Genomic DNA, 26,830 nt, shown 5'->3' on the forward strand with positions numbered 1-26,830 from the left:
GCGGGGGTTACTTGAGGGTGAAACAAACCTCGCATAACCCATAGTCTCTCTCTCTCCCCCCCCCCCCACACACACTCAAGAGTGACAACTCCAGATTTTTGAGGGCCCTCAGGCAGGGCACCCTCAATCAGCCCCCCTCCTTCAGTGAGTCTACCTTCTCACCATCAATGTCACCAGCTGTGCTTGCTCCTCATCTTCTTTCTCACTATTGTTACCACTTGCTTTCTTGACAGGCAGACAGCCAGCAAGCAAGTAGACTTTCCCTCTACTACCACTGTTGTCTGATCAGAGTGAGAGGCAGGTGAACAAGCAGGTTGCAATGGTAAAGAGGAGGAACAACTCCAGTGGGCTCTTGTCAGTGGCCCCTTTGTGGGATGTGGGCCCTTGGCAAGTGCCCAACCATGCCTGCCTTTGATGCTGGCCCTGCACATACACTGCATGGGTCCCTGCAGCATGCAGGCCCTCTCACCACACACCCCTTTTCTATAATGATGATGGATATTTTACTAGTATAAAGAGAAATGCTTGGCTTTGAAGGAGTTAATAATCAGTTCTAAGTTACTGCAACTATCTACCTGCATTAACTTCATATACCATAACTTTTGAAAACTTTGTGGGGAACGTATGCCAATTATCATTGGCTTTGCTATGCCAAATGCAGACGAATTGTTTTGATTCCACTGTCACTCAGAATGAGTGACAGTGCCTTGTGACTGAACAGACAAACCCATGAGCTTTGTGACTGAACAAACAAACGCATAACCATAACATGGCCCTTTGTGACCAGGACAGCGGGGCTGGCAGCATGAAGACACACTGGCAACAGCTGCAGAGCTCCGTCTTCGCTGCACGACAGAACCTTCTGGCCTAATTGCTTGGCTGACATATTGAATAGCAATCTGTGTCTGCTCCAGCAAGAAGGAAAACTTAAAGCTTATGAGATTTACAGCAAGTATTTACAAGGCCTACTTGAATCCAAGTCTATAATTTAAAATTATGAAGCAAAGAAGAAGTGACACATGCAGCTAAGGTTTCTTTATGCTGCTCTTGTTGTTGTTGTTGTTCAGTCGTTCAGTCGTGTCCGACTCTTCGTGACCCCATGGACCATAGCACGCCAGGCCTTCCTGTCCACTCTCAAGCCTGGATGCTGCTTCCTTTTGCTCTCTGACTAAAAGTTGCTTCAGAGAAACCTGCTCTCCTTTCTCTGCTTGAGATCTCTGACCAATCCTACAGCTGCAAAAAGCAGCACATACATTGTGACTTCTGATACTAATGGATAGCTGTTTCCATGAGCCAAAATGATGCCATCCTTAATTTATGCATTAAAAATGTCGAGGACATTTGTATGAATGGGATCCACAATGTTTCTTCACCCATATTCTTAAAAGTGCACAGCCGGAAGTTGTTTTATTGGCGTGTGTGTTCACTGATGCAGCTAAATGGCATCATTCGTATCACACTACCATTTATTTTTAAAAAATGGATGACACCACTGACAGAGCACTTATTCAGAATAGAATTTGGACTGTACTGTACATGATCAGCTCAATAGTTCAGCCTCTTCATTCTCCAAACACTGTCACAGAATTTGCTGGCTATTACTGCGGATAGATACAGAAGTGTACTTTAGCCAGCCAAAGCCAAAATAATGATCAATAAAGGATGAATGAACATCATCAGAGCATTTTCACTTCCCACAAGGCCTGCTTTAGCAACTCTGCCTCTCATCTACCATTTTGATCAGTTGGGAGCTTGGCACACACTTCGGACCGATTTGCATTACGATGTTGATCTCATAAGCCTATACAGGACTGGCTCCGGGTTTGAGGGAAGCTGGCCAAAGTGCCCCCTGGTGAGCACCCTCCTCCATTAGTAGGCTCTGGTAAAGTTATCTGGCAACAAGAAGTAGTGCTCTGATCAGTGCTCTGACCAGCCCAGCATGCAAGTAGGACTCTCTCAGCGAGCCTGGAAACAGTTGTATATGCAGAAATGCCATGCATATATTCAACTGAACTTGCATAGGTCTCCTTTCCCATTACCCACTCACTATACAAAGTACACAGGTGAGGTTTTCATCGCTCTAATGTAGCAATTGATCATGAGATAGCCAGAGTGTCCCAAACCACTTTCAGGAATCAACCATCATGTACAGAGTTTAGTTAATTATCACATGATGCCATGTCTGTCAAAGAAGGCCACCTCAGAAACTGAGAAATTACCACTTCATAACTACCACCTTGGCTAAACAGAAGAATTCTTAATGGCTGGATGCATGATCCCTGGTTGGATAGCAATATGCACAAATTAACTCAACCATCAACAGATGTTGGCTATCTTGCATATGTCTTAATTGCCAGTATTGTATTAACTGATAATATTGCCAGCACCCAGGCAACCCATCCATGTGGACACAGGTGAGCTATTGACAGGCCTTAACATTGGGAATGACTGCAACAGAGCAGACAATAACATGGATCATGCACTAAGCAATTTAAAATGTGGAAAACTAAAGTTATTTGTCTGATCTTTAGATATTTGAGTGCTTTTTGAGTTGTTCTTATAATAACAACCTATAAACCAAATTCAGGCACAAAACAGATCAACCAGAACCTCTAACAAAATTTGTTGATATTTATTTATGTATTTGATTTGTACCCCACCTTTCTACCAAGAAAATGGCAATCAAGGCAGTTTACAATCATAGATAAACACTTTATTAAAATAAAAATATATTAAACATAATAAAAAACACAACAATAATAAAAACAGCACCCAAACCAATAGCCTTGACAGAGTGGAGCTCTGGGCAGAAAATAACAGAATGAAATTTAATAGGGATAAATGCCAAGTTCTGCACTTAGGAAAAAGAAACCAAATGCACAGTTACAAGATGGGGGATACGTGGCTCAACAACACTACAAGCGAGAAGGATCTTGGAATTGTTGTCGATCACAAGCTGAATATGAGCCAACAGTGTGATGTGGCTGCAAAAAAGGCAAATGCTCTTTTGGGCTGCATTAATAGAAGCATAGCTTCCAAATCCCGGGAAGTACTATTTCCCCTCTGCTCAGCACTGGTTAGGCCTCATCTGGAGTACTGTGTCCAGTTCTGGACACCACATTTGAAGGAGGATGCAGACAAGCTGGAGAGGGTTCAGAGGAGGGCAACCAAATTGATCAGGGGACTGGAAACAAAGCCCTATGAGGAGAGACTGAAAGAACTGGCCAAGTTTAGCTTGAGAAGAGAAGACTGAGGGGAGATATGATAGCGTTCTTCAGGTACTTGAAAGGTTGTCACAGAGAAGAAGGCCAGGATCAATTCTCGATCATTCCAGAATGCAGGACACAGATTCATGGGCTCAAGTTACAGGAAGCCAGATTCCAGCTGAACATCAGGAAAAACATCCTGACTGTTACAGCAATACGACAATGGAACCAATTACCTAGGAAGGTAGTGGGCTGTCCCACACTGGAGGCATTCAAGATGAGGCTGGATAGCCATCTGTCTGGGATGCTCTGACTTGGATTCCTGCATTGAGCGGGGGGTTGGACTTGATGGCCTTGTAGGCCCCTTCCAACCGTACAATTCTATGATTCTATGACCCGCTTACACACCAAAGTCCTGCTTGAATAACACTATCTTTGCCGGCCAGTGGAAGGACAGCAGAGAGGGGATATTACCTTATAAAGAACCCCATGCATTCCAAAGGTACATACACACAGAACTGTGCAATTCCATTCACACACTTTGATTCCTTTTTTATTTCTGGCAACTTTAGCTGGTGTGATAAAATTGAAATTAATGACTGTTGTTGCCCGATTGATGGCACTGAAGATTTAAGATTTCAGTTTTATTGCTAGGGAAAACAGAAGTGGAACATGCTTTTCCAGTCCTCTAGCAATGTGATTTCAATATGACCTGGTAAACCTCAGCATTGAGTTGACAGGGCATTTTAGCCTCTTTGGCTCATTCATTCCTTGGTATCTCAGAAGAGTGCCTATGAGATCATGGACTGAGTAATGGGTATCATACAGAAACTCTCACTAGGAACTACAAACATACATTCTGAATGACAACATTCTGAATAATCATAGGTAGTTTATGTTGGTGTTGAGCCAAAGTATTCAGCCCAGACTTTTTCCAGCATTTTTGGGCAGGGAGGGACACCGCTATGTCATGAAACAACATACATCGAAAGCATATGGCAAATGGAAGGGAGTCTTTAAAGTTGGCTTTGTTCCGTGATCTTGAGTATATACCCTTGCTGCCTGCCCCCTGAACTCTGAAAATAGGGGGTATTTGGAGATTTACATATGCAGTTTAAGTCTGAATGATATTTCATAAAGATATTTACATAGATAACCCAAAGCATTTGCCATTGCAAGGGAATAATACCAAAGTAATTTCCCTGCTTCTGAAGTAACTTACAGTCACTGTAAACTTCTTATTCTGTTTTTCTAAACCAGGGGTGGGCAACCTGTGGCCCCCCAGATGTTGTTGGACTGCAATTCCCATCAGACTGAGCAAGCTTAACCAATGGCGAGTTAACCAATGGGAGTTGCAGTCCAACAGTATCTCGAGGTCACAAGTTGCCCACCCGTGTTCTAGACTAAAGGAAAGACTCAATATCTTGTTATGGAAGTGTAAATAGATGGAGTGCTGTAGCAGTTTAGAGATAAATTAGTTGTCACAGAACAATGTCTGTTTGCAGCTACAGATGACTTTCTAAAAAGTCGCTGTCACTTTTTTGGCCCTCTCCCTTCGCAATCAACACTCTCCAAGATACCAGGCTTCAGGCTCATTACTTTATTAGTTAATGACCAGATTCCTTACAAATGCAAATTCTAGGAAACTCTCAGGCTACAGAGGAAACAGCTGCTCCACACAATTACGAATGCCAATAGAGGAGCCAAAGTGGAAGTTAGAGAAGTTGCCAGCAGTTTGAACAAGAACTTCCCTGCCAGACTAGCTTAGGGGGATGCCCCTCCCTTACAGTTGCTCCCCCCTACATAGGCTATCACGCATAGCCAACCTGGTGGAGCGTCTGAGCTCCTGCTTTTCCTGCTTTGCTCTGCAACAGACCCTAGCATCCCTCAAGACACGTCCCTCACTCTCCTGCTCCCCCAAGACCTGGGTTCTCATGGAGGAGGAGAGGGGGGGCCCTTCAGGTCGAGCCATCTTTGTGCCAAGGTCTTGAGAAGAATGCCTTGCTATATCTGAGCTCACTAGGGAGGGACCCTCCCCCAGTTCTGGCTGTTCCCATTCTGAGTCTGAGCTGCTAGCTATCTCCACACACTTATATTCATTCCTGACAGTCCCATGCAACCAAGATTTTCAGTCATCTACTAGGCAGAACTCTGAAGATACCCACTGTGGCATTTCATTTAGTCAGCTGTGACCATAATAGAGTGATGCCCACCATTATCAGGTTGCCATATTCAACCTGATCCCCAAGGAACCTTGTGGTATTTCTAAGATATATAGAAAAGAACCCGTAGAATTAGTTGAATATTTCAAAAGAAAATTAGAGAACTTCAAAGTGGATGTAGGAAAAAAGATGATTATGTGTTTCACTGTGTTTTTCAACCATAACTGGCTCTACGTTTGAGGGGACCTTATGCAAAGTGCCTCCTGGTGGGCCCCCTCCTCCATCAGTTACCTGGAAGCAGACAATTACCTGGCAGTAGGCAGAAGCATTCCAATCAATGCTCTGAACAGCCCAGGAAGCTGGGTCTGGCTGCCACTTAAATTACCCACAATACCCTTGACAAAGCATTAAATTACCCACAACGCCCCTGACAATGCTCTGGGGGTATTGTGGTAAATTAAAATGGTGCTGCCTGAAACTGCTTGGAGCACTGGACTGGAAATGTTTAAGAAGTGTCCAGGGCAGGTGGTAGCAGTGGGCTTTGACAGGACGCTGTTGCCCTGACAACTGCCCAAGGATGCCAGGTGCCAATGCCAGCTGTTTCCAGAAAACCTACAAATATTTTTGTTGTTATTCCTCAATTACTATTGTTTTCTAAAAGAACATCTCATTTCATGTACTTACAAAGAAATGTGGGGTAAAAAAAGACATAATCTACTGTTTCTTTAGAAACATTAACAATTTTTTTCCATTAAGAAATGAAAACAAAAAGAAACAAACAAAAAACACCTCCTATTAGGAGCTATATGATAGAACGTGCTTTATTATTGTACTGCATCATTTGCAGACTTTTACACACCATTCTAAATTACCAGCATAACAGTGTCTCCAACTTCACTCCACTCTTAACCTCTGATGGTGGCCTATCTGCCTGCAGTGCAGATGGAATGTCGCATTTGGTGATGAAGGGCTGGAATTGAAGTTGGCGTCCTTCATTTTCAGCACTTATACACTGGCATATCAAATCTTAGGAGTGGGATGTAAGCCACTACTTTTAAACTAAGGATATTGTGTTGAGACATGTGACTTCTTACTGCAGTCTTTAAATGGGCAAGATGCCATCTGGGGCGCCAATGTGGGACTTAGCAGTGCCAGAAATCTAGTTTTTATAACTGTAGAAAGAATTTAAAATTTAGCGCAAGAACGTTGCTGGAGGTACCACATTTTCTGATGGACATCCACATATACACTGATATTGTGAATGGCGCAAGATACGGTAACATTGCAGGGCCACACATATTTGGATGCCCTCAAGCCTTCTGAACCCAGATTAGCCTGTGATCTGGACAGACATGGAATCATTCACACAACTGAGATGCATGTAGATATGTGCCATAAAATTGCTGTGGAACAGTCACCTTTGATGAAAAAAAAATGAGAGTCTAGTCCATATAGATGTCTTTAGGATTTTGAAGTAATGTAGATCATGTTTCCCTGCCACTTCATGAGCTGATTTTATGTACTCATACACACCAAATAGTATGAATTTAAGAACTGGTTTTAAAAAGGTTTTACCGTACAAGATCCAAAGGCTGGTATTTATACCAAGCTCCCCACGAAGCCCAGCACTCATAAAGTAGATGCCTGTGGTTTTCTGCCCCATGGGTTCTTATGGATTTGTTACTTCTGTAACTACCCTAAAATACATGTAGTTAAGGAGAAATAGGTTAAGAAATATCCATTACCAGAAACATTATCAATGATAATTTTGATAACATACAATCAATGTAAGAAAAGTAGATCGATTTAGTATTATTTTTTCAACAAACATTTTTATTGCTATTGCTCAGATTAGGATACCTAACATGGGGCCTACAACCTCTGAGAAATCTTTGAAAGACTTTAAGAATGTTCAAAGGAGGCAAACATAATTTTTGCAGTTTCTTTTATGTGTGAGAATAAAGGGATTTTTCCCCCTTGAGTTTCAGCATAAGATCTCAGTGTTCAGGTAAGTGCAAACATTACAAAGGAAAGGTTGCACTATATGTTTCATAGCAAAAATATTCATCCTTCAGGTTAGTCCAGAAGAGAAAGCATCTTAGCTTTTATATATGTGAGTTAGAGATGTGACACATATCTTAACTGAGCACATCCTAAGACATGTACCTTGCGCACATCCTAATTGTGCACATCGTAAGACATGTACCTCGATCCATTAATCACATGGGATGAGTATTCAGACCTGAATGCATGCAGAACAGCGGTTTTGCACATGCAAACATGCACACAACCCTAGCAACAAACTATGACAGGTCTGGGAATTGGGGAAATACCTGGATAACCTCATGGTTTGATTACTGCAACGTGCTTTATGTGCAGCTGTTCTTGAAAACATGTTGAAGCTTCATCTAATATGGAATGCAACAGTTTGCTTTCTTGTGGAAGCAAGCAAGCAAGAGCACATTGTAATACCAATACTCCTGAATTTGCACCAACTTACTAGTGTCATCCTGATCTGATTCTACTAGACACCATTTTTGAACTCTAAAACTACAAAATACCTGTGTGGTGAGGCATCATCCTCAGAAACACTTTCATGCATATGAGCTATTCTTTTAAATGTTTAAGTAAATCTTGGGATTTTGTCTATGTTTATTGTACATGATGATGTGGAATGATGATGTGGAATGATGATGTGGAAAAGCCCTGAGTTTCAAAGGCAAGTATTTCTAGAAAAGGAGCTAGGATTTGTCTCATGAGTCTCATTTGTCCCTAGAAGAAGGTGGTTGGCTCTCCCCCTACATCAATGAAAATCAGAATTAATGCACTGATGAAAATGGAACTAAAAGTAGTCTGGGGAAGAAATCAGGCCTGTTAAGAAAAATAAAATGGAAAAAATACCTCATGAAGAGGAAATGCAGCTTCATAGGAGCCATTAGTAAGCAATCGATTCAGACCTAGAAACAAACAAAAACTTCAATATACTACAGGCAGGTCTGGAATGACCATAATATAATAAGACTTCATGTTGGAAGAAGAACAGGAAACTCTTTGAACCAGTTTTTAAAAGGTGTGATATTGCTGAAGAATAGCATAAGCAAAGAGAAAGAATAAGATCTAGAAACCATCTATCATGCATACACATTTCACAGAGTTTCTTGTAAACTGCTCTATATTTGAAGCATAATATTGAACTTAAAGGTACCAAAGCCTGATACATCTTGGTAGGTAGTAACCTTATCAGTATGGGTGCCATGGCATCTCTTAAGACATACTAGACATTCTACATACTAGAAAGGCTAATCCATGTTAAAATCTGCTGATGTCCCATACTTACCAATTTTATTTTTTCCTTCTTCATATTTCACTCTCTGTAAAATATGATGAACGATTCTACTTCTAGTAGCGTTGTTGAAGAACGTGTCTTTGTTGTGGATGATGAAGCTATTTTTGAAACAACACAAGCAAGGAAGATAGTTAAATACTCATGATAATACGAAAAAGTGTTACTAACATCTCCAATAAATCAGTAGTAGAACGTAAAAAAAGACAAATAATCGAATCACAGTTTCTGCTCAGAGTTATTTGAGAGACACTATATATGAAAACATTTTTTTAGGATGCTTATGAGAGCTCATGGAATGTACAAACTGAGTGGAACTAAACCAACTTCAGTTGGGCTTCTCAAGCTAGTAGATTGAACAAGTTTCTTTTCTCTGTCTAAGTCTGCAGCCAAATACTAGGTCAGACTGTTCAGCCATCTCGTCTAGTATTATGTATTCTGACTGGCAGAAGCTCTCTCAGAGAGATCTATACCATCATCTCTTCCATTATTGTTTTAACTAGGGATGCCAGGGATTGAACTTGGGACCTCCTGTATGTGCTCTGTCAATCAACAATGCTCCCTCCCCTATGTAAGTCCTAGGCACACTTACTTGGAGGTAAGCCCCATTTAACCTAGTAGGATCTACTTTGAAGTAAAGATTCATAGGATAGGGCTGCACACTTGTGATTACTGACCAAGACATGACAGTAGCCAAGAGGAACATAATGACTCTAATCTCCTAAGAAATGTCTTGAAGTTAGGGTATAACCTCATCCTTTTGAGTGCCATGGAGACAACTCAAATGACTGGTACAACACAATCAGGGCTATTCAGTTTCTGACCATGCCAAGCAGCAGAACCACTGCACTTTTATTTGTTGCAGTGTGCTGTCCTAAGAGATGAGTGAAACTGGTAACTTGGAAATTGCAAAATGCTCTTGTAATGGCTTAAGAAGGCAGAAAAAAGGCAATGCACCAAACTGTCATCTAAAGAATAGCCTTGAACTAACGTGACTGCAGCTGGGAACAAGCCATCCAATTAATTTTTTTTTTATTTATTTGGATTGGAAACTCTCCATGTTGCAAACTTCAGCTTTGTCCCAAATCTAATATTATCCCTTAATAAAAGTCTGTACAACAACTATTTGATTTACTGGAAGGTCTGTGGATGCACAGGGTAGTTTTTTGCCATTATTGCTTCCCTTTCTTGTAACATTTATTGAGGATGTTGTAGTAGCTAAGGTGTGAGCTACTACAACAGACTGTGATAGACAGTTACAAAATAAATAAATAAATAAATAAATAAATAGATCCCAATTCCATGCAAACACCATCCCCATTCCATCACATATTTGTATGGGAATCTTGTCCGTCACATCATTCTCGTGGAAGGATTAAACTGTGTTATGCAATACACCTCGTACAAGTCCCATCAGGGAATCAAAATATACCATGTTAATTGCCTAGATTGCTCTTTTGTCTTCTTTTTCAATGATGATGATGATTCCTAATGTAGTATTCACCCCTGAGACTTCCAAGGATAAGGTAATTCAAAACGTAGGGGGCAACGCTATCGGATCTACCCTTGATACTCGTAAGCCCCTGAACTCAGAGGCTCACAAGTAAACCGTGCAGAATGGGAGGTGCAGTGGAGGTGATCTTCACCTTTGCTGCACCTCCCACACTGTAATTTAGCCAGATGGGCATTTTCACCCATCTAGTGAGGTGGCAGGGAGGGAGAAGGAGGAGGCTGGTGATGCCTCGGGATGCAGCCATCCCCTCCCCTCCTTGCCCACCAGCATGCCCCCTTTCCCTTCCCTCCGAGGTTGCCTTTGTGACCTTGGAAAAGCAGCCAGTGCAGTACTCTCCACACCAGGGGAGGGGGAAGGGGTGAGGATCTTGGACTCCTGGGTCCAAGATCGGAGTGCTGTCTCCGACCTCGGATCCAGGAATCTGAACTATCATATGCTCCCCCACCCAGACTCTGTCTAGGGGCCATAGGATTGCTCTCCCCATGTAGCATTAGAGTTGCTTTTCCTTTCATCATGACATGGAACTATGATACTGTATATTTGTTTGCCTTGATAAGTTAAAATCTTCATTTCTCTTTTCCTCTTTTTATTTTTTGGTTATCAATTCCTTAAAACATCGGCATAAAAATTGTTCTGTGGAAGCTCTTTGAATAATGAGCATATTATATGGGCCTGAGTGAGGGATGAAAAAGAAAAAGGCCATTTTTATTATCTGCATTGCAGGTGGAACCTGGAATCTGAAAGCTGAAGGCATGCATTGTAACACACCCTACTTTTTAAATGTATCTTATTTGATTTAGTAAAGTATTGTTGCTATTATTTCTTGTTGTTCAGTCGTTCAGTCGTGTCCAACTCTTCGTGACCCCATCGACCATAGCATGACAGGCCTTCCTGTCCTGCGCTCTCTCTTGGAGTGTGCTCAAGTCCATGCTATTAGTTCTAGAGCACCTACAAATCTAGATGCTGTATATTAAACAGAACAAGACACAAACGCCAATCCAGCTAACAAGTTCCATGTACATAAGGAGGCTTCCATGCTTTTATAATGTGCTGGATCAGGAATCATGGGAGAGTTTCATGATTTTTATCAGTTATTTGATTTTATATTTGATTTTGTAATTGTTACAGTTATGTTTGTACATGGCTTTGAATATTTTATGCAGAAAGGTGATGGGTGGGTGGGGAAAAAGAAATTAAATAAATAGAACTAACTATAGTAAATATCAGTGTCTTCATTTCCAAGTAGGCATAATATAGCCATGGAGCATTCAGAGAACATTTCAAGACCCCTTTTAATCTGGCAATGTCTAGGTGACATCTTGAAGATATGATGAAGAGGGCTCAAAATGTAATATTTCAGCACAATTTCAAACAGTGCAGTAGGGGTCCATTCCTAATGATATGCTTACTAAGGTCTTCTGTACCCTGAATATAAATTGGAAACTGTATTTGTTCATTTCAAAATCTTTCTTGCTTATAACAACACTCACTGATGAATCCTTTGCTGACTGAATGGGGCAGTGTAGCAGTCATTCTCCTCCAGGTCTGGCAGCCTTTCCTTGTCCAGCCTCATTGGCTTTCTAGGTAACCATCCTCGAAACCTGCTTAATTGTTTCTCGATTCTGCAGCACATGAAAGGCAAGATCAAATGATACATGAAGTTAGCAATCACTTTAAACTGAGGCACACATTTTCCATATTCATCCAAGATTCACTTATGGACAATGCAAGTTACTGGAGAAGTTAAATACAAGGACTTTCCAGAAAGGAAAGTTACTGGAGAAGGCCTTTTCAGAAAGGAATGGCAATTATAGCCATCTTGCCACTATTTTCCAGGATATACTTGGATAGTATCTAATGTTAGTCCTATGTAGAGGAGACCCACTGAAATGAATGGGACTTCAGCTAGTTGCAACTAATTTAAGTTTCATTCTTTTCAATGGGTCTACTCTACATAGGACAAACATTGGATACCACCACCTGTGTGAAGTACAGCAGAACCAATTAGTTTGACTGTGCAATGTATAACATTGCAGTCAAAACTAGTGTAGTTATGGTTGGATCATTATAGATCGCAGAGGAGGATTCCTTGGACCCATCTCTCAAGACAGTACAACCACTTATTTGCTTTGAGAAGGGAGGAAAAGGAAATAAGGGGTTGCCCTTGTACTGCTGGGCTGACAATTCCAAAGGCAGGGACCTCTGTGTGGGGTTCTCCTCCCATTTACTGCCTCACAGAACCCAAACCAGAAGTTCAGAGAGCTGGTCAGGGCTTTGGAGACTATGGCAGGGAAGTAGGGAACTGACCCTTGGGAAATGAAATTGGGAACTGGGGCTTCGAGTGACTTAATTGCAGATATATTGCCTTAAATGAATTGTGGATTGAACCCAAAATATTAGGCAGCAGACTCATTGTTCAAAATAATACTGAAATGGTATTTTCTCTCATTTCTTTCCTGAAAGAACAGAAGTACCACATCTCAATAAAGCCCAAATAAGCTCTTGGCGATTTCATTTCCTGGAGCTTTTAGCTAGTTTATTTTAAATTTGCACCTAAATTGGCAAACTACACTAACGGCACTTAAACATGAGGACTTCAGAAGCCATGATGGAAAGCTCTGCCAGCAGAACTTTATGGAAATAAATCATTTTGCTTCCATTTGCCACCCACACATGTATCACAGAGGGTGCCATTTTAAAAGGCTGCTGTGTCAGGTTGTCTTAGTACGCGACAAAATTTATGAACTCTCACAAGAAAAATTGTATAGCTTGAGAGCTTAAAGCTATGCCAGTTCTTAGATTTAATCATCACCATTCAACAGTTGAAAACAAACAAACAAGTGAAAGACTGCCAGCAAAATGGCAATACAAACCGAGAGACACTGAATTCACACAGAGGGATTCTGATACACAGCTAGCTGTGTCTTCACTGTGTGCTTCAGACCAAACTACAGAGGAGACATGTGAATAGTCTCACAGTTTTTAAAAAATGAAAAGCAGCTGTTGGAGGCTGCTAGACTGATACACTGTTTGCTTCAAAGAAGCTGCTTTTCTTTCTGTAGGGCAGGGATGGGAATGTGTGGCACTCCAGATGATGTTGGACTGCAACTTCCATCAGCCCTAGCCAGCATAGTCAATGGTGAGGGATGATGCACTCTAACAACATCTGGAGGGCTGCATGTTCTCCATCCCTGTTGCAGGGCAGGAGATATGGAACCCTGAGAAACCACAGGAAGGAAGTTATGCTGCCCTCCTCTCTTCATTGGCCTTTTATTCCCATTCATGGCCTCTGAGCCTGCTTTTCATTTGAAACAAACTGATCATCAGAAAGTTGTTAACCCATCTCCTATGCATTGTCTAGTTTGGCTAGGATTGGGACTGCACAAATACCCTAGGACAGACAGTTAGCATAACCCAGTATATACGGTTGTTTTTGGTTCTCTTGTGCCACATTGTCTCTAGTGCCATTAAGATCTCTTCAGGAAACAGTGACAGGAAGCAAACTGCTGCGATATAAGAGGGTGAGAAGCAGAAGAGAAAATTGTTTCATGGTATCGATTCACCTATAACGTCACCTTTGGCCTACCAACTACCTGTGCCTGGCTAGAAGTTGCTCTTTGTATTCATAAACTGATCATCATCCCAAAGATTCATAGCATACCAATACAAAAAAAGGCTGTAGGCCACATGAACCTCCTACCGGTCTGGGAAGAAGGAGCTTAAAAATATCCTTTTAACTTTCCTATCAAACTGCTCTGATACTGACTACATGCTATGGGGATGCCACCGAAAACAGCATCCTTGTGTATAATTCTTCCTCTCTCTTCCATAACTCTGCAGTGTGTCAGATCTGCCAATGGCAGTCTGTGAGGTGGAGCAGGGGTGGGAAAACATGCAGCTTGATAACGTCACACCTTGGGATGAGTATTTCTACACTTTGGGGGAGAACCTGACATGGAGATTCTATTTTTGGCAGCAATGTATAGTTGTAGCCTACCATTTACTACAAAACAATGTTCATGTGCTGAAGCATGTTCAGCTAATATACCCACTGAATAATTTAAGGGAAAGCAGGTATGTGGGGGAATTGTGCACTCATCCTGTGTACTCACACAAACTAATTCACATAAATGAATTATTTACTCAAAATACATTTGCACATCTTTAGTGTCCAACGTGTTTTCAGCAGGTCAATTCAACGATGATGATGACGAAGATGACGGTGACTAAATGAAGGAACTACTAAGTTACATGCTATGATGTGAATAGAAACCCAAGCAAAGGAGAAAAGGCAAACACTTTTGGTGCATTGTATGATCCACTTTTTCTCTAATGACCAACCAAATGTCTCAGCCTTTAACGGGGGTTTCCCAGCTATGTTAGATAATACACTTCATTGTTGCACAGCATATTCAGTGTTTCACCACGCATAAAGTCTCACAACTCGCAGTGCTTCCAAGGACTGGGAGACATGCTCAGTGGCAGCCCAAGATATATTTGCTGCCTGAATCTGTGCCAAAATGTCACTCCACTCTGCTAGGACCAATGCCACCTGAGCCATGCCGCTTCCTGCTGCTGCATGGTAGGACTAATCCTGTACATGGACAAAAGGTTTAGAGCACTGGGATTGTGAAGAGCTCTCTATGAGGGAGAAGATTATTTCCTCTGGAAAGTTTACACTTCCATAGGTTATTCCTTCAGTTGCAGATGTTTGGCTCATAATTGGTTGACATTAACAAAAGTTTCCCAGAATAAATTACCTGGAATATATGAATGATGTGTAGTTTTGCTTTATTATGTCTTTGGAATCAATCCACATTTCATTAGCTGTCCATATTAATTAACTGGACAGCAGTTCTTGTTTGCTGCATTGCATGATTATTTATTTATTTTCTATACCACCCCATAGCCAAAGTTCTCAGGGCGGATTACAAAACTTGACTATTATACTCACAAAATTATACTCACAAACGTGCACACATACACACACACACACACACACACACAAAGGCTGGAATCCAAATAATTATACTAGTTCCATGTGCTCAACTGAGGTTTGGGCTTGTGTTTCTCAAACAGCAGCTTCTATGCCATATGGCAAATTACTTTTTAAATTTGTGGGACTTTTAAAAGAGGATTGTGATATGGCAAGTGTGTGTGTGCGTGTGTGTATTGTTGAATGGGGGGGGGAGTCCTTCCACTGGCTCTTTGGAAACTGATCAAACTGTATTAATGTAACTCTGCTTTGAATAAACTAAAGCTATTTTATGGTATGCCACGTTAAAAAATAACCTTTCTAAATGAGAAAGATATATGGGGGAAATTTTGTAAGAGGAAAATTTTTGAGTAGTGGTGCAAATATGCTTCCATTTGTATGATCCAAGCCTGATGAAACAGAAGCCAGTATGCTGGAAATAATATTTTAGCCAAATCAAACTATTTTGGTTGGCTATTGGCTATTTGGCTATTTGAGTCACTGAAATTGAAGAACAGAAAAGCCATGGTTGGGATTCTAAAAACTAGGCCTTCCTCCCACCTCCCTGGTTTGTTTTTTAAAATTTTCAGCAGGAGACCCTCTGCTATGTAATAATCTACCTTTGAAAGTCTCCTTAGTTTCAGAAGTGGTTTGCTACGTGGCACATGGGTCAGCTGTTTGAGAAACAAAAGCCAAAATTCACCTTGGGGTGTTCAGAACCTGTTGCATAATTCTTTGGATTCTGGAACATGTGTTGACTCCTTTCATTATAGTAAAACCAAAGATTTCCCTCCTGTACATTAAAATATGGTTAACTCAGACAGCGTTAACCCTATAAATTCTCCTCTTAGCTAAGCCATTTCCCAAACCTTGCACTTTGGATTGCCATTAAAGTCTGAAATAGAATATATCCAAAATTGTTAAATAAGTATAAAAATATTGTCATCAACAATTAAATTATGATCGGCACATAGAGTAAATTATAGATATTTTAGAATATCTAAAATTTAGATGATTACATATTGAACAATATGAAACAAAGGTACAATAATGTATTTTCAAAACATTTATTCTATCATCATAAAATATCTCACAGCACTCTGGAAAATATTTGCTTTGAGGTCAACAGATCATTCAAGTGCTCCTAATTATTAAGATTCTGTGGCATCTAGTTTCATTTTCCAAAGGCATTCAATTTGTCTTCAGTTGGTTTCAAAGGTTCCTCCTGCTTTTATCCAACAGTTCCTTCAGGTTGTTCCCTCAAGGAAAACTACCAGATGCACAATGCACTCACAATGGTGCCAATGGGAGCTTTTCTTCGAAGGCAAAGACAGGTGTTATGAAACCCAACCTGATTTGCCATCACAGCTGGGGGCAAAGGGTTAAAGCCTCCTATCCCCCAACATTCAGGTCTGAATTGTAGCCCCACTTCTGCCATGGAGGGAGCAATCCTTTGCGGATAGTCGGCCACCTCCGACCTTGGAGGCAATCGCCTATCCAATGCACGGTGGGAGGAGTGCGGAGGGGATCATCTCCTCCATGCTCTAGCCATTCTGCATTCACAGCTAGATGGCCAATTTCAGCTGTCCAGCCGTGGGACATCACAGAGTGGCGTGGGGAGGCCGGATGATACACTCCCCACCCTGCCCCTGGAAACACCTCCTTTTGCCCCACTCCATGTTGCTCTTACAAGCGCAGAATGTGGAGATGATCCACACCGCCTATGAGGTGGCAGGAGGGGGTGGGGAGGCGGTTCTCTGGGAACTGACCTCAGAGCACGGGCTCTGAGGTTGGTTCCTGGAAACCGACCAATCCTATGGCTGTCTAGCCACTGTCTAGCAGCCCTAGGATTGCGCCCTTAGCCTTTAAAAATTCAAGTGCTAGTTGCATGGATAGTGTCAGATCCAGTTTGGCTCTAAGGGGTTATGACAATGAAGTGGCTATTTTAGCCTTTTAAACTAGTTAAGTAGACTATATCTGTTAGAATATGCAAATACTTATGGAATATGTAAGAAAGCCAACAAAAGTTCTGCTATCAGTAAAAATGTCTCACTGTAATCACTACATTTATGGAAACAACAGTTGATAGTTCAGATTTTCCTCCCTGGTTGAAATTTTCCCATCATTAATATCACTAACCTGTTCAGGAACTTGTACCGGCGGTGCAGGTAATAGATTTTTCTCCTGGAAGAACAGCAAAAATGAAGCCAGTCGAGAAGAAAACCCATCGTCAGTTACAGTATGAACTAGCAAGGAAGGAAAGGAGATTGAAGATAGAAGCCTGTAAGAGGTGGAGGAAGAAACTAAAGAGAGAGATTAACAGACAGAACCATCACACAATAGTGTAAGGTTCGGGGAAATTGTGGAAACATATATTTGTTCGCATTACTCTTGTTTCTTCCATTTATGTAATGCATGGAAAAGAGGGACCTGGAGGCATTTTTCTTTCAAAGGATCCTGGAAATTGATAGCTTTTTGGAAGGCAAATGTAAATATAGAACAAGTTAAGTGTTGCACTTTTAACATCAATACCTGAATTATTAAATACAGTATTGGATAAATGGCAAGTGTTTCAAACAGGGGACCATTAAAAATATTTCATACTGGGGTTAGACAATGCCTGGCACCGGGTGATTGCCACAAAAATACATGCACTACACGTACAAGTGGTGCTGTGTTAGAGGTGTGGTTCTTCTGTAAGAGGTGATATTCATGCAGTACATAAGCAATATTTATTGGTAGGTACTTTTCCCCTACTTATATTAGTAGTATATTAGTATATTAGGTAAATGAAATGTAAATGAGGTTTGGGTTTTGTTTTTTGTTTTTTTGCATTTCTTGTGTCTGTAATGTAAGTGTAAAACTGTATGAGCTAGAATGCATATTTGATTTAAAAATGGCTTTTTCCTGTTTTTTACCCCAGCTTGTATGATGTTAAGTGCTAATTAGTAACCCCGGCTTGTATGAGAAGGTGCTAATTAGTAACCTTTTGTGTATTTTTGTATTGAAGAAGTCTGAGGTGGATCTGAACCCGGGTATATAAAAAATTCTCAAAGAAACATTGCTATTACTGTGGTGAGATGCATAGAGCTTGTGATGGTACACTCTGTGCTGAAGAGCCAAGCAACATGTGGAGATTGAGAAGGTCCAATGAGCATGATCCTGGTCTCCCCTGCCCACTCATCCTATCCCCATATTTGGTGATCTGTACAGGGATCAAGATAATAGCCATTACCTCATCTTATGGTGGTGAATTCCATAATTATGCATTCAGTAAATAAGTACTTCCATTGGCAGTTCCATAGGCATATAGGCTAATTTCCACACAGTTGTGAAGGGCCAGGCGGGAAATAATACTGAGAGGAAGTAGGGACCCATTTGCACAATTCAAAAGCACTGAAAAAGGTTTTTTAAAAGTTGAACAAAGTAAGTGCAGCAAAGCGGTGGGCCGGCAGGGGGGAATACTATCTCCCACTTGGGAATTGAACCCTTTTGCTATTAAATCTTGAATGGACACTTTTCAATGTCCGCTCCCCTTTCAACACTTCTCTGGGTCTGCAGCAAGTCCAGGAATGGGAGATATTGGCTTCTTTTTCACAGCTCCTTCTCTGAGCAGCTACCTCTGCGGTTACATCAGCTGCCATTCTCCCTCATCCCTTCTCAGCATCAGGATGATTTTTTCCCTTTTTCTAGGAATCATGAAAAAAGAACACCAGAAAGGACAACATGCTCGCAATTTAAAAAAAATTATTTGTTCCTTCACAAGTGCGCAGGAGTGAACAACAGCTGCTATAAGGGAAGGCAGGATGAAATTTACAAGACCACTGAAGCCTGCTGGAAAGTGCTTGAAACAAAAGGTTACAAATGTTTTACAAGGACATTGACATTTTGTTTCAAGCACTTTCCAGCAGTCTTCAGTGGTTTTGTCAATTTTATCCTGGCTTGTACTATAGCAGCTGTCATTTGCTCCTGCACACGTGTGCACTTGTGAAGGAGTGGACATTTTTTAAAAAACAATTGCGACCACATTAGGGACACTTTCAACCGCATTAGGGATGCAGGGAATTATGGAATGAGGATTTCTCCTGCAAAAGTGCCTGGGATACATGCCAGGAGCTGCAGAGAGGACTAAGGGGGAAACAATGCCAAGCTGCAGACAGTGCACCCGATCGGCTGTTGGGAGTAACATGGGTTATTGAGTGAACAACCAATCCACGGTTATCTTCAGCGTGGCTTGGTGTGATGTGTGAACTCATCCAATATGTACAGTACTCATTGCTTCCTGTTCTAAATTTTATTTGCTGGTACACAGGTTCATCAGATCAGGCTAAATGTCTCTTATGGATTGTGTTAACAAAACTCCACTTTCCTGTTCCTGTGTTTGATCATCTGTATGTTAAATCAAAATAGTTTCTAGGTATTAGGACCTGGTCCATCATCTTTACATTGATCTATACCTGCTCTTCGGTATGAAGGGTTCACACAGCATTTCTCATTGTACAATATTATAATAAATTTTAAAATTACAAAAACACCTGGGTAATAAATTAGAAGTTATTGTTATATATCTCCACATTAAAAATATTCATTTTTTCATCTAAGTGTAAAAAGTAATGCAAGATATATTTGCAGACTGAGTTAAAATCCATCCTTTAGAATAATTTACACAATTATATGATATTTTAATTTTTAAGAAAAAGAGTTAATTTGTGGTCCACTTAACCACTGACTTTGAAAAAAACACATAACTATAAAATATAAAATAACAAGTGATGTAAACTACTGCAATTCCACCCCATCCAGCTTAGTCTAGGCTATGAAAAAAACCTCAAATGAATACATTTTAAACATGATGGAAATAAAATTGTGAAAAACGGGAAGAAATAGTCATAGGGCTTTAACCAAAGAACATGGTTTGGAACATCTAAGGCTGAATCTACACATAGCAGTTATACCATTATCATACCGTTATCATAACTGTTGGTACATATGACACCAATGGGCACCAAAAGTTATGATAATGGTATAACTGCTATGTGTAGATTCAGCCTAAAAGTAGTTTAAGGTGTAATCCCATGCATGTTTAGACAGAAAAAAAGTCCTACAACTGCCAGCATGCCCCAGCCAGCATGGCTGCCTGGGGCATGCTGGGAGTTGTAGGACTTTTTTCTGTCTAAACATGCATAGTATTGCACCCTTAGAAAACTAGCTTAGTTCAGAGAAGAGAAATCTGGGGGACATGAGGTTTATAAATTTATGAATAGTACAGAGATAGAGAAGTTTTCCTTTTTCAGAATTCTGGAACTACCAATGGAAGTACTTATTTACCAAATGCATAATTATGCAATTCACTACCATAAGATGAGGTAATGGCTACTATCTTGAGCCCTGTACAAATAATGTGGGGATAATCAAGTAGGATGAGTGGGCAGGGGAGACCAGGATTATGCTCATTAGCCCTCCCCAACCTCCACATGTTCATTGGCTCTTCAGCACAGAGTGTACTATCACAAGCTCTATTCAGAAGAGCCTACCAATATGTAGAGGTTGGTAGCTGGACCAGCAAACACAGTTCTGCTCATCCCCACATTTGCTCATCTGCCAAGATTATAGTTAGCTTTGAAAAGGATCTGATAAACTCCTGAAGGCTATTACCCACAGTAGTTAAATAGAACCTTCATGTTGACTTCTGAATACCAGAACTGGGTGCAGAGGAGAAAGCAGAAGTCAATGGCCATTATCTTTTGAGCTGTATGTGCCAGAAGGCCTCTCTGGGCTCCTTAAGCTAGCCTGTTGACCCACTGTGTTCAAGGAAGATTCAAGTGGCAGTCAGCTTTTGTATGTGGAATGGGGATGTGCAAGATTTTGTCCTTCATCTCTAGCAGCAACATTTCTTGGACTAGCCCTATTATCTTCATGCCCTTTTGGCAAACTTCCCAGAAGTATGTGTCTGTTTATTGTTGGAAACAGAATGCTGGATTGGACAAGTGGATTGGACCTCCACTCTCCCTGCAAACAAAGCACCTGGGCATCTCTGCTCAGGGAAAGATATGCAGAAGTCCCTGGCCATAGTGGAGGGCTGCTCTGTATGAGGAGCCTCTGTGATTTCACAGCAGGGACTAATTTGGAGGGCTGGAAAAGGTGTATGCTTTTCTGAGCAATCTGCAAAGACGAAGAGGTAAATTGTACTCACCTGGATGGGTGCACTGTGTTCATTTTATAATCATATTACAGTATGTGAATTGTTTAGTTTTAATTCACGAACATGTTAGCTTTGCATTTTAGGTTTGACATACGGATAAAGAAAATCCCCTTCATGGATCACTGCCTTGTTGTGGCGAAGGGGCTTGCGTAACTCACTGATGCCATAAGCTATGCCGTGCAGGGCCACCCAAGACAGACAAGTCATAGTGGAGAGTTCTGACAAAATGTGGTCCACTGGAGAAGGAAATGGCAACCCACTCCAGTGTTCTTGCCAAGAAAACCCCATGGAACGTATCACAAGGCTAAAAGAGATGACGCCGGAAGATGAGCCCCTCAGGTCAGAAGGTGTCCAATATACTACTGGGGAAGAGCAAAGGGAATTTCCAAGTAGCGCCAGAAAGAGTGAAGCGGCTGGGCCAAAGCCGAAAGGACACTCAGCTGTGGATGTGTCTGGTGGTGAAAAGAAAATCCGATGCTGTAAAGAACAATATTGTTTAGGAACCTGGAATGTCAGATCAATGAATCAAGGTAAGCTGGAGGTGGTCAAACATGAGATGGCAAGATTGAACATCGACATCTTGGGAATTAGCGAACTAAAATGGACAAGCATGGGCGAATTTAATTTAGGTGACCATCATATCTACTACTATGGGCAAGAATCCCTTAGAAGAAATGGAGTAGCACTCATAGTCAATAAAAGGGTGGGAAAAGCAGTACTGGGGTACAATCTCAAAAACGATAGAATGATCACAGTAATTCAAGTCTATGCCCCAACCTGTTCAAGGGTCAAGAAGCAACAGTAAGAACCGGACATGGAACAACCGATTGGTTCAAAATTGGGAAAGGAGTACGACAAGGCTGTATATTGTCGCCCTGCTTATTTAACTTATATGCAGAGTACATCATGAGAAACGCCGGGTTGGATGAATCACAGGTTGGAATTAAGATTGCTGGGAGAATTATCAACAACCTCCGATACGCAGACGATACCACCCTAATGGCAGAAAGCGAAGAGGATCTAAAGAGCCTCTTGTTGAGGATGAAAGTGGAGAGTGCAAAAGCTGGTTTGAAACTCAACATTAAACAAACTAAGATCATGGCATCTGGCCCCATCACTTCCTGGCATATAGAAGGGGAAGAAATGGAAGCAGTGACAGATTTACTTTCTTGGGCTCCAAGATCACCACAGACGGTGACTGTAGCCATGAAATTAAAAGACGCTTGCTCCTCAGGAGGAAAGCTATGGCAAACCTAGACAGAATAGTAAGAAGCAGAGACATCACCTTGCTGACAAAGGTCCGCATAATCAAAGCTATGGTTTTCCCAGTAGTAACGTATGGCTGTGAGAGCTGGACTATAAGGAAGGCTGAACGCCGAAGAATTGATGCTTTTGAACTGTGGTGCTGGAGAAGACTCTTACGAGTCCCCTGGACTGCAAGGAGGTCAAGTCAGTCAATCCTAAAGGAAATCAACCCTGGCTGTTCATTGGAAGGACAGGTACTGAAGCTGAAGCTCCAATATTTTGGCCACCTAATGCGAAGAGAAAACTCCCTGGAAAAGACCCTGATGCTGGGAAAGATTGAAGGCAAAAGGAGAAGGGGACGGCAGAGGATGAGATGGCTAGATCGCATCACCGATGCAATGAATATGAACTTGAGCACACTCCGGGAGAGAGCGGAGGACATGGGGTCACGAAGAGTCAAACACGACTTAACGACTGAACAACAACAAAAGAAAACTTCTGAAGAGTGTGCCTTAATATGAAATAATACTGAAATAGTTACAGCTTTCCAACTTCTTATGCTTTAGCAAGGGAGTTATTAGCTTAAGAGCACAATCGTATGCATGTTTAAGACAGCAGAAAAAGGTCCTACAACGCCGACTTCTGGTCGGAGCCAATGTCGCCCTTGCAGTATCCTGTGGGTTATACACGGGACGCTATCTCAAACAGCTGTTTAAAAGGTTGAAAAACCTTTTCATCTCTCCCCTGGAATGAAAAGGGGGGGCAGGAACAGCTTTGGATGAAGTTTCGGAAGATTATTTATCTCTGCGTATTAGCAGGGGAGCTGGACGCCGGAGCTAGTCTGTCAGAGCTTAATCATTGCTCAAAGTTGTTTTGGACCTCCTGTCTAAATAGGAGAAAATAGGGCTGACATGCTCCATTGTAGTTTATGGATTAAGAAACACCAACAACATTTGAGGAATGGATTAAGATATATCAACAATATTTGAGGACCTGCAAGATTTGTTTGAAGAGAAGGATGACCACATTAAGGCAAAAAAAAGGTTCTCCGCCTACCCCCCCACCTCCCTTGGCAAAGGCTCTGAGAGGAGTTACTTGCTTTGATAAAAACATTGTCCTTGCAATTTGCTGAACAGGCTAAGAGACTAGATACTATTCAAAATTCCATCACCGCCCTGCAAGGAGCTGTGGATTTAATCAACACTTCTTGCCAAAAAATGGAGGTGAAGATTACAAGCTGCAAGATCGGGTGGCAGGGAATGAGACAACATCACAAGCTTTTTTCAACAATTTCTCTGTCAGAATTTCTCAACTGGAGGCTTCTGTACGCAGGGCAAATTATGTATCATTGGTATTAAAAATTTACCTACTGATGTAATTTTGTCTACTTTTGTAGATAAGTTCCTTCATGAGATACTCCCTGTGCCATCTGATTATTCATTTGATATTGACCAGGCATTCTGTGTGTCAAATGCCAAAGGGACTGGTTATACGATTATAGTCCAATTTGCAAGAATCTCCACAAAAAATTATATCCTGCGTTTGGCAAGAGAGGATGGAAACCTTTTTTGGAAACAAGATAAAGTTATGCTATTTCTGGATTACACCAAAGAGGTTGCTGATAAAAGAAAGCAATTTACCAAGGAGAAAAATTTGGCAAAACAAATGAACTTACAATACCACTTAAAATATCCTGCTACATTTTGCATTTTGTTCTGAAGGCCAGATGAAGACGTTTCTAAATCATGAAATGGCGGAGGCGTGGCTAAATAGAAAATTGTGTGAGATTTCTGCTCCACCACCATGAACTAGAATAATCTACAAACCATGTTTTGCTAATTGGCTATGTTTAGTCTGGAAGATTCAGGCTGGGCCAGAGATAATTGCTCATATATATATCCATTCTTTTTGTTTATCTTCTCTCATTTTTTCTTCTTCTTTTCTCTTTCTCTCTTTTCTTTAAATCCTGTCTTTTTAAAATGGATATGATATACTGCACTTAAATTTACTATCTGAGGGTGTATAGAAATGTGCACACTCATTTATACAAAATAAATAAAATTATTTATTTAAATATACAAAATTTTGTATATTTAGTACAAAATATATTAGTGATTGTTGTAAGGTTGATTTTAAGATTTATTATTATATTTAATAATAAATGTAATTTATTATAATATTTAATATTATTTTAATATTATAAAATTTATTAGTGATTTGTTAGTATTATTATTAATCCTTTTAAATCTCCTTTCTTTTTATTATTATTTCTATCATTATTAGTTAGTAAGATTTTTGAGTGGTTAAATTATTAAGCTTTAATATTATATGTTAGCTGAAGGGCAATATATGGTTACTGGGAATTAATTGTAGGCCTATTTCCTTGCTATAAGACTGATTATATGATATTGAAATGCAAGGTTGATTATTTATACTGTATTGAATTGTAATATTGCCAGTGTTATAGGCATAACTTTTAAGTGGAATGGGATTTGAAGTTTCTGTGTAATGGAGTTTAAATTTAATCCTTTTTGTTTTCTTTTTATATTTCTTTTTTTTTCCTTTCTCTTTTTTTTCTTTTCCTCTTTCATTATTGCTCTTATTTTCCTCTTAAGAATACTGTATTGTTGGGAAATTGTAGTTATTGATTAGGTTGTTGGTACTGTTTATTTCATTTATAAAGATAAAAAATAGAATAAAAAGTATTTCCAAAAAAAAAAAAGGGTCCTACAACTCCCAGCATTCCTCACCTCACCCTGCCTAAAGGGCAGATTTTCCTATTAATGTTTAGAATCTGTGAAAGTTAGTCATGGATTAGGAAGAATGAGATTTCATTTAAAAGGTAAACAGTAATATACGTTTATAGAGGTGAAATATGAACTAGGCTGTTTGAATAGGTTAGCTTTGTTTGGCTACAACTGGCTAAATAATTTTAAGGCCGTTTCTCTAAACAATCTAATATAAAGCAGATGTCAGTTTTAGTATATAAAAATATCCATGCAAAACATATTTGACTTTAGAAAAGTTTATATATAGTCAAATATACCCAAATTGTCTTAATGACAGTTTGGAATTAATTTGGCCATTAGTACATTATACAATATTTTAACCATTCGTCTTGAAATACAAGAAACATTTCTAACTTATTCAGTTTGAAACTGTTACTTTCTAGTAGATGCTTAGATATTTTGGTGATCTTTGTCTTTAGCAACACAGCATACATACGGGCAGGTTACAGGTGTCGAATATGCCAGATACGTCCAACAGGCATGCACTTCCAGTGCTGCTGTACGTACCTGGATCGTCTCGACCTTCCATTGTTTTCAAAGAAATGTCCATTTAAAAAACAGCAGGGCACGAGTATGCAGGGGGCTCCAGCAGTGAAGGGGTTAAAGGGCCTAAGGACAGAACACCCCATGAAAATAGCAGCACTGCTATAAAGCACCTTAATTTAAAATTGAAACTAGTTCAAAATTGTAGCCCACTAACATGTAATAGCAATCATAGGCATTTCACTTCCATTTTTACATTAGTTTTAAAAAGCAGGATGGTAAGCCCAAAGATATAACTACACCTACCTGAAAGGCATTCTTACATTCATAAGTTCTGCATATTTGCCCAGCACTTCCCAGGGGGCATGCAACTTCACAAAGATGATATCACTGTTTGATAAAGATGACTGCAACAGAAAATAGGGTAAATTAAGAGGTTGTCCTCAGTACTCCATTACAGTAATGATTAAGATCAAATGTCCTAAATTTTGGTTGGTCCAAAATTAAAGACATACAGATAGAGCTAAGGACTTGTTCATACAAGAAAGTACACTGTTTAATATTTCAAGACATCAGACGACAGGGCTAACAAATGAAACCTGCTTGAAATGTAACGGGGGTAGAAGAAAAGCCATAAAGGGCATCACCACCAAAACAGTAATGCTATGAAAAAGGTGTGGAGAAATTGAATCCCTTGAGGTTACTATGTAAGTAATAATTAAAAGTAGTATGTTTTGTGTACATGAAAAAGCAGCATTGCTTAATGAAATGTTCTTATCCATGCCAGAAAGAAAGAAAGAAAGAAAGAAAGAAAGAAAGAAAAGAAATTTGTGTGTAGAACACTGGATTTGGAGGGAAGATAGATCAAATGAGCTTTTACAGATTGGTGGTGGTAGCCATGGTTCAGTGGCA

At 40.4% G+C, this 26,830-nt stretch overlaps 1 protein-coding gene across 1 annotated transcript in view; it reads right to left on the minus strand.

Annotated features, from left to right (window-relative positions):
• ANO4 (anoctamin 4) overlaps positions 1 to 26,830 on the minus strand; it is a 183,989-nt gene that overhangs the window by 55,901 nt on the left and 101,258 nt on the right. Inside the window, exons 5-11 of the mRNA XM_084811771.1 lie at positions 26,225 to 26,325; positions 25,943 to 26,044; positions 17,339 to 17,383; positions 11,715 to 11,846; positions 8,706 to 8,812; positions 8,270 to 8,325; positions 6,944 to 7,065 (exon numbers count right to left, since the gene is read on the minus strand). Of these exons, the coding sequence (XP_084667897.1) occupies positions 6,944 to 7,065; positions 8,270 to 8,325; positions 8,706 to 8,812; positions 11,715 to 11,846; positions 17,339 to 17,383; positions 25,943 to 26,044; positions 26,225 to 26,325 (665 nt within the window). The remainder of the gene's footprint in view (positions 1 to 6,943; positions 7,066 to 8,269; positions 8,326 to 8,705; positions 8,813 to 11,714; positions 11,847 to 17,338; positions 17,384 to 25,942; positions 26,045 to 26,224; positions 26,326 to 26,830) is intronic.

Source organism: Heloderma suspectum, chromosome 7, assembly GCF_057233095.1.
Source record: "Heloderma suspectum isolate Gila_16-S chromosome 7, 16-S_ref, whole genome shotgun sequence".
NCBI classification, from domain to species: domain Eukaryota; kingdom Metazoa; phylum Chordata; class Lepidosauria; order Squamata; family Helodermatidae; genus Heloderma; species Heloderma suspectum.